The sequence below is a fragment of the Phoenix dactylifera genome, chromosome 2 (assembly GCF_051530095.1).
Source record: "Phoenix dactylifera cultivar Ajwa chromosome 2, Ajwa_hap1_PhDact_Kaust_v1.1, whole genome shotgun sequence".
Taxonomy (NCBI): Eukaryota; Viridiplantae; Streptophyta; class Magnoliopsida; order Arecales; family Arecaceae; genus Phoenix; species Phoenix dactylifera.
Window position 1 is genome coordinate 8,716,812 of NC_143191.1, and position 8,767 is coordinate 8,725,578.

Genomic DNA, 8,767 nt, shown 5'->3' on the forward strand with positions numbered 1-8,767 from the left:
TTAAGAGCTACTGACCCAATGTAACTGAGCCGGCCTTGCCAGTGGCCGAGAATGACTGAGCCAGCCCCGCCAGTGGCCGCCTAATAACTGAGCCGGTCTCGCCAGTGGCCAAGAATGACTTCGCAGTAGCATTTAAGAGCACGACCCCGGCATGCCGGGGGCACGGTTTCATATGCATACTTTATGAAAATGATATTTGAAGCATGATCATGAGGCTCATTTCAGAGCCTGGGTATATGAGGCGGGTGCTTCCAAATCCTGCAGATGCGTTTTGGGGAGAAACAAAAATCGGTGAGGGGTGAAGGACGCTTGCGTGAAGCCCCGAAACCGGCCAGCATCTGGCAGGGGAGCCCCGTGTTTCCCCCTCATGTGGGCCCGATAGTCACGTGCCCTGCGCAGGCGGGCCGTGACATTTATGAACGTGCTTCGCCAAAGCATACATTGTTTTACAACGGGTTTTTTTGAATATATCCTTATACAATGTTGTATTTTGCTATAACAGCTATCTCCTTTAAATTGCATACATATTATGCCATGATGATGATTAGATAAATATGCATGTCAGCTTCTCAAACCCTGCATAAATATGGTTACCGTTATGTTCGATCCGGTAAGATTATGTATGATTACTTACTGAGCCGTGTAGCTCATATCCGTTCGTTTACTTTTTCTTTCAGATCCTTACCACTGATAGCTGCCAGAGACACGTTAGTTTGGTATCAGGGCTTCTTTCTTTTGGGGTAAAGCAAGTATACTATTATGTACATAAACTACATAGAAGCTCTGTATTTGGGTACTGACCAGCAGGTTGTACTAAGAATGCTTTCACATGAAAAGATTCGGTTGGTTTGACTACCCTGTTACCCAGGTATGAGGCTGCGTGCTATTATGGGCGGTAGTCGGCAATAGCACGGCCGTGTCACGGATCCGGGTCCGGGGCGTGACAGTGATTTTCTTACAAGTAATGAAGAAGATGTCATGCTTCATCAAACAAAGGTTAAATGAGAACAAAGAGAAGAAGATTCAAAGAAATTTAAATAGATAGATTTGAATGAGATTTCTTTATCTATTTCGTTAAATGCCTCACAATTATCTTAATTCTTATGATAAAGAATAAATTTCTAAGACATTTTGAAAAACTTGAGTTATCTTATGTGCATGTAAAAAACTATTTCTCTAGAGGAGAGGAGACTTTGATTTGGAGAGAGATTCGGTTATTAAACTAAATTTGTTATGTTTGCTCAAAAATTTACAGGGGTTGGTTCTAAAAAAATACATTCCCAATACTTATTTATCTTTAATTAGAGAGCAAAATTAATTAGACTGTTTTTACTAGACCTCAAGTGAAAAATGATAATTTAACAATTCTAGCTCAGTATGACCATCCATCATCTAGCTCAACCTTGCTTAACCAAACTATAAAAAGTGTTTTAAAATGTGTTTATATTCACCATCCACTGTAGGAAACCCATTAATTTCTTATTTTACAGGCGTGTGCATGTAGCTAAGATAGCCTCTAGCTCTAATCGTCAATACACATTTTAGACAAAGTTTGAAGGGTTATCAATGTGCTAGGTTTAACTTCAATCTAAAACTTTTTCTCTAGCATGAATTACATTAGACTTCGGCCTAGAACTTTTGACTGAATATGTATTTGATCGAATAGATTTTGACATATTAGCCCTCTTTTTCCAATCCAATACCAAAATGATCTCTTTATTTTCTAAAAAATATATAGTAAATACTTTTTTGTTTATTAAGACAATAAAACTTATATAACTCAATCAAAAACTAATTTGGTTGTTCATCATCTACTTGGCAATGATTATATTTTTTTCAAAATATTTTCCTTTAAAAAAAGAAAAATGAATGAACTGTTCATCTAGGTAGTTTGTGAAATAATAATAGAAAAATTAAAGCATGATCATTGTTTAATAGATAACCATCAATCAAATCAATAATTAGTTGGATAACAAAAAATATTTTATCCTGCTAATTAAAAAATAGATGCTACATGTACTTTTCAAAGAAAAAAAAAAAGATAATTTTGGAATTAGCTTGAGAAAAGAGAACTAACATGTCAAAATTTCTAGATTGAACATGTGCCTAGTAGCAAAACACTTTCTCTCTCACCCTCTGTGACCAACTTGCCACATCAGCACCATTGAAGTGATGAGTCAAGAAATGAGGCTCTACCTAATCTACACACATCAAACTGGTCAGCATCCACCTGGTCAGTGTCAGCTCTCAACTCTCTTAGACCCTAGCCAGCTTGAAAAACTCTTCTTCCAGTTGACTCCAGACATCCCCTGTAGCTCCCATCAAACTAAATCACCACCATTAGATCACTGAAACCCATCCATCACCAACCATGCATTATGATCAATAAAATTATTAAACTATTTATTTCATTTTAAAAAAGAAAGAAAATAAAAAAATAAAATAAGCAAACAAAATAAATAAATAAAAAGATGAGAAACTCTGCAGGTGATATAAACGAACCCCACCAGATCCAAATCGCACCGCTTTTCTCTTCTGTGGGTAAATCCGTCCTTTTCTTGCTTTTTCTTGGTTTTTCGAAGGAGCCGTCGTTACCTTCGCAAACTTCGCCCATTCGATAACCGTGCCACTGAGCTCACGCCGTCGTCGCGAAGTGGTGACTCCACCACGGCGCGATCCCGTTACCGCCCAGCTCTTCCACGCACCTCGCCCCCTCGCTCTTCACCCTCTGCGCCGCCGCCGCCGCCGCCGCCAACTCCTCCTCCGCCGCCGCTGCTGCCTCTTCTTCTTCGATCTCTTCTTCCTCCTCTTCTTCTTGATCGGAGATCATCGCCTGGAGATTCGGGGACCCGACGAGCTCCAGCCGGAGGCGGCCGTCGCGGCGGGAGGCACGGAGGACCTCCGGCCGCTCGATCCGGACTTCGGAGAGCACGATCCGGCCGTCCTCCCGCACCACCCGCATGAACCGGCTCCGCCGCCCGTCCCGCCCCACCAGCCACGGCAGCGGTGGTGGGAACTTCGCCTCCGCCCTCCACCGCCGCGACCTCGTCCTCCCCCACGGCCGCGCCTCCAGCCTCCGATCATCCTCCTCCGTCGTCCGCCCCCCGATCTCGTCCATCCCCATCCCACCGTCGTCGCAGCTCTCGGAGCCGAGGTTTTCAGTGCAGAGGCGGAGGTTGCCGTGATCGAGGTCGTGGAGGCCGCGGGCACGAAGGTCGGTCCGCCACGGTGGCTTCCCTGCGGGGCCAACGGCAGAGGACTCGACGATGTTCGGCGGCTTGGGGGTGTCGCCGGCGAGGAGGCGCAGGCCGTCGGCGCCGGGGGAGGGCATATTCCGGCAGCTGTAGGGAGGATTCCGGCGTTCGGTGGAGTGGTCGGAAAACCCCAGCAAGGTATGAACGGTCGTCTTGCATAGAGTCAGCATGGTTTCTTTTTTTTTTCCTTCTCGTTTTTCCTTTTTCTTCTTTTTTTCTTGTCTTCCAATTTTTTATTTCTTTTTGTTTTGGAAAGAGCGTTGGGGGGTCGAAGGAGGAGAATAGAGATGGGAGGAGAATAGGAGTGGGTATAAAAAGACTCTTGGGTTGGAGATAGAGATTAGCAGAAGCAGAAGGTTATAACGGTAAATGTAACGTTTTTTTAAAAAAAAAAGGGCGTTATGATGGTCATATTTATTATAATAATTACAGTTTGTTGTAATATAATTAATGCGGTTCACTCCTAACCAAAAATGGACCTGACACAACTTTTTTTTTTCAGAAATTCAATTTTTTTGCGTCCTTGTTCTTTTCAAAAGAGACGGTATGATTTCAAAACTATAATATATTTTCATTAAGTGAATTTTTTCTTTATGATGCTATTCCAATGTTGATTAGTTTAATAGTTGTATTACATGTTTTACCTTAAGTCTTCAAGAAAAGAATTCATGATTCAAAGCCAATAATGAACTACTCAAATTGAATAATTAAATGTTAAAAATAATTTATGGTGAAATATTTTATTAATCAAAAATTATGTATTTTGATCGCCTGTAACCTAAATATCAAATGGATGCTAAGTTAAATGATTTTACATGATAGTATATGTTATTATAATTTAATCATCGTAACATAGTGAATTTAAAATTTAACCAAGTTTGAAAATGTGTACATTGTGATTGATGAAGTAGATCTCCAATTTATGCATCCGATCATATATTGTAGTATATAGTTAATTGATGCAGTTTATTTTGTACCCACTTGATGTATAGATTAGCGATAATATCTATTAATCGTTTCTAATTATGTATAAGCATTGGGTTGAAATATTCAATTTGGCCATGCAATGGAAAATATTTATGACTGTCATGTGATTTGGCCCAAAAGGATATTTAATACGATATAGAATTCTACCACACCAATTCATTGGCTTTCTTATTATTCAAACAATTGGTAAACTAGGAACAATTTAGTATAATGAAACTTTTTGCTAGTATACTAAACAATTGATATCACATGAATGTAAAGTAGCCAATATTATCTGTCCACGACTCTCTAGTAATACCTAGGCCCTCATTGTTCTAAATATATTTCCTGTATTGTTGGCCCAAAAGTTGGTAGCCTAAATAATTGGGTGATTCTCCTATTTGTAGATATTAAACTGTAAAATTCCTAATTCTCCAACAAGGACCCTAGGATAAGTTGAAATCTAGCTAATAATAGTGGTTGAGATGGTCTCCAACCAAATATCTATTGCTTGGTATTCCTAGAGATCCCACATCATATTCTACCTTGTAGCTCACATTTGAATTGTTATTCTTACTATGTTTGAAAAGGAATAAGTTAACTTGAAGTAAATCGATTAATTTACTTCTACTCCTTATTCAAATAAATTATTTCACCCTACATGGTGGAATTATTTATTCCAGGGTTAGCTGAGGTAAATGAGGTTGGAAGGGAAAAGTTGTATACTGATTTTTAGAATTATCCATTTTACTCTTTTGAAAAGTGATTTAATCCATGTGCTTCAATGGATGTTTGGCTAAAAAAGGGTTGAATAATTGGGTTAAATGTCTTTTATTCACTCCTATTACAATGTCAAATTCAACATTAGCTTTTAAACTCTTGATTGGTGGGAAAAATGAATTGTTTTTAGTTGCGTAATAGACTGTAGCTTACTTTCAGGTCATCTAGTTTTTCATTAAGTTAAATTCTTTCAATAAATGTTCTAAAGCCTTAGTGTTTGAAATTAGCATTTTGTCCATCAATTGGACAACAAATCATTTCATGCATGGACTAGATCGCAACTATCAATAAAATGCATTATCTTCTTAAATTATGCATCAAATTAAAAATAATAAAATAATAACAAACAGATTCAAAACACTTTTTATTGGTTGATTTCATCATGTTTAATCATCAAATACTCCCTCCAATATCAAATTCATCCCACCTCAATTAAGCTTTGGGGGTTAGGGTTTGTTGAGGGGGGTGACTCCATCTACACCTCAATCATCTCCACCACTCTTTAGAAAAAAAACAACAATACCAACAACAAAAAAAAGAAATCAATCTTGCACCTTCCATGATGATATCACTCTTCTTTTTTTTTTTGATGATGATTCATACAATTCTATTGCGGATATATCCAAAAAAAGCCAAAATATAGTATATTCCGGAGCGTACTAGGCAACTCTATCTCACCAACCCAAAGGTTGTCTCCGGAGTGGTTGGCCACGTACAAGGCCACTCAATCTGCAGTCTCGTTGGCCTTTCTATAGACATGCTTAGACTGAAAAACCACCTCACCACAGATCATAGCTCGGATGTCTCAGATCAAGAGGTGGCACTCGTCCACGCCACCAACAATCCGCTGCACCCGGTCAATAACTGTAGCCGAATCTCTTTCAAGCTGTACCGCACTAGTCTGCAGCACACGCCGAGTATCGAAGTGTCGAAGATCTAGCAGTCCCTCCTCATTGAAAATTTTATATTTTGTTTTCAATTATAACGCTTATTTTATGTTTAGTTCCCAAGCCTATCTACAAATCTATACATCTTGCTTGCATATATATATATAAGAGGTTTAATTGTATATAGGAATATAAAAAGACATGACTAAATGCAAAACACAGGCCTCATTTCTTGTAGGACCTAAACGTAAAAATGTGAATATGTAAGGATTGAATATCAGATTGTTATCAAACAAAAGAATTCATCCAGAAGGCTCCAATCTGAAAAAAAACTTAATAGTTATCCTATGGATTGTATTGATTGCAGCGTTATTTTGTTGGCTTGGTAGAAAGATTGCGATTTTCTCTGCTTTGAGGATCCCAGCCAAGTCTAGGCCCACAAAATTGGATAGGTTCGAGTTTGGGTCTCTGAAACCATGATCACAAGCAGACAAGTTCTTGCCTGAACTCGAGGATTTCTAAGACTGCTTTAAGGACATATATATTGGATCATGTCGACTCGCATTGAAGCTTTGAGTTTTGGGAACAAATAGGATTTCTAAGCTGCAATGCAATTGTTTGCAACCAGAATCATGCACTAATGTTACTAAAGAAATTAGTAATTGGCAAATAGAATGCATGTACTCGGCAGACTCCATGAAGCTTTGATTTTTGGGAAGAGGAAACTGGAAACATATCGGTTCTCTGGTCTTGCATGGCCAAGGAAGCCCCAGGCCGGTGTGTGTCTCTTCTCCCTTTGTTTCCTCCAGGTATAATTTAGTCTATCAAATATTGGTACAATTCCACCAGGTGGACATCAACCGGCAAAGTTTCAAGCAAACAATGTGTAGATTTTTCATTAATCTTTCATATAATGGGATCGAGTAATTAAGCCATGATTAGACTAGACGATCACCCAATCTTCCAACTCAAACTCAAAACGAACTTCAAAAATCAGTCCAATTCATGTTTAGCAACTTCTTAATTCAATTCTTGGATAATGCATCCACAAAAATTTAGACGTTGGTCCTTTTTTTTCTCTCCAATGAGAATGACTCTCATTTTCTCATCGCACAAATGTTATGGCCAAGTTCAGCTTTCTATTCGCAGCAGTTGCCCCAACTTAAGTAGTTTGTGAATTCTAGAACCTCGACTCTTAAGGGGGAATACGATGGAGGGATTGAACACCATAGAATGGATATGAGAGGCAATGTAGCTTAGAACAATATTTGTTGTACTTATTAGATGATAAAACTCTCTTGTCGAAGAGGATCTTACATGATTATAGGATGTTCCTTTTGGTAACTCCTAAAGTAAAAGATTTTGAATGCATAAATGATTGTATCATAAGAAAATAATATTCTGTGTTTTACATGCTAAGATAAGATGAAAGCTGATCTAACTGGATAGGAGAATGCTTGCTACTTAGATTGTTGCTGCTGTCATATTCATGGAAAAATCCTCAATTCCAGTGGATGGAAAACATTGTTCTTCCTGTTTTGTTGAATAAAAACAAGCCCATCTTTATGGTAATCCTTACCAACTTTGAATTTAACTGTACTCTTTAGGATTGGTGCTTATGGTTTCTTTAAATAATTGCTGGTACCTGGCACGTGTTAAGCGCACATAGCTACTATACTTTCAAATATAATATCTTATACCTAATATAAAAAACGTTATTTTGATTTATTTTTTACATATATGTTAGGATTCTAGAGCATTTTTTAAATTATTGATATGTCTTAGCTAAAAAATCTATCATACGAGGCGAAATGGATCGTCCAGCCCATAGCTAAAAGGCCGCCCAGTTTTGGCCCAATAAACGCCAATACCGTCCGGTTGAATCCTCAGTCAGGCCCAGAACCAGCTCGGCTTCGGACTCCGCCAAAAGCTCCATCGACTTCGGATATTCGCCGACTCTCTGACCAAGTTCGGATTGCCTCCAATATTCGCTGACCCGCCCCGACCAAGCTTGGGGCGCCTACTTCAGTAATGCGCCCCGACCCTCGAGCTCGGGGCGCTCCACCAAACACACCTCGGAACCCGGGGAGCCGAACTACCTCCAGCACATGTCTAGCCGACCTCAACAAACGCATGATGCGACTTTTCAACGAGCTCGGCCTCGCCAACAACTGCACCCATGTGCGCGCTTACGCCCTTCTACATGGTCGTACATTACAGCACCACCGTGCCACGCTTCGATAGTTGGCCCTCGATAGTTAAAGAACGGCACCATGACTACTCCGACCATATCCTACTGTGATTGTCAACATCTTACCGTTCTCAAGAACGGACAGCACCACACGCCACCCACCAGCCTAAGCCGCGCGCCATTCAGCTCAGAGCCACGCCTCTCATGATGAGGGCGAACAATGCCTTTGCCACCTGGGCCTCTCCACCGAGACTATAAATAGCCCGGTCAGGTAATTTACAAGGGACTTTGGGCTGGACCAAATTTACTCTACTCTAACTTGATCGTCGGAGGGCCCTCACCAAAAACACCGGTGAAACTTTGTGCATATCCGCCGCTGTCGCGCAGGAGATGGCCCCCGTCTTCTTCCAACAATCAGCGGCTCTCTCGACTCCTCCGGTGTGGTCACCCTTGAGCCAAATTTGAACTACAACGATACCCATCAAAACTAATTTGTAGCCTTTCAGCACACTTTTATACTTGATTTAACCTAAAGCTTTGCTCGGATTCGTGGTGGAATTCGTGCCTTTCCACTGCGGTGGCAGTGCAGCAGCTCTGCTGTTGTATCGTATGCATTTACTGGGGAAATTTTCAAATAAAGTATCATCGACTTTGTTGGAAATCATCGATGGTACACACAAATAGGAGGA

The 8,767-nt window shown here is 40.2% G+C and overlaps 1 protein-coding gene across 1 annotated transcript; it reads right to left on the minus strand.

Moving 5' to 3' along the window:
* Positions 1–2,519: 2,519 nt before the first annotated feature.
* On the minus strand, positions 2,520–5,341 carry LOC113462987 (uncharacterized). Its single transcript, XM_039132446.2, has one exon. It carries the CDS (start codon positions 3,422–3,424, stop codon positions 2,636–2,638), a length of 789 nt encoding a protein of 262 aa, XP_038988374.1. The 5' UTR covers positions 3,425–5,341; the 3' UTR covers positions 2,520–2,635.
* Between the last annotated feature and the right edge of the window lie 3,426 nt (positions 5,342–8,767).

Coding starts and splice junctions, on each gene's coding strand:
- LOC113462987 (XM_039132446.2), bottom strand. CDS start 3,424: ATGCTGACTCTATGCAAGACGACCGTTCATACCTTGCTGGGGTTTTCC.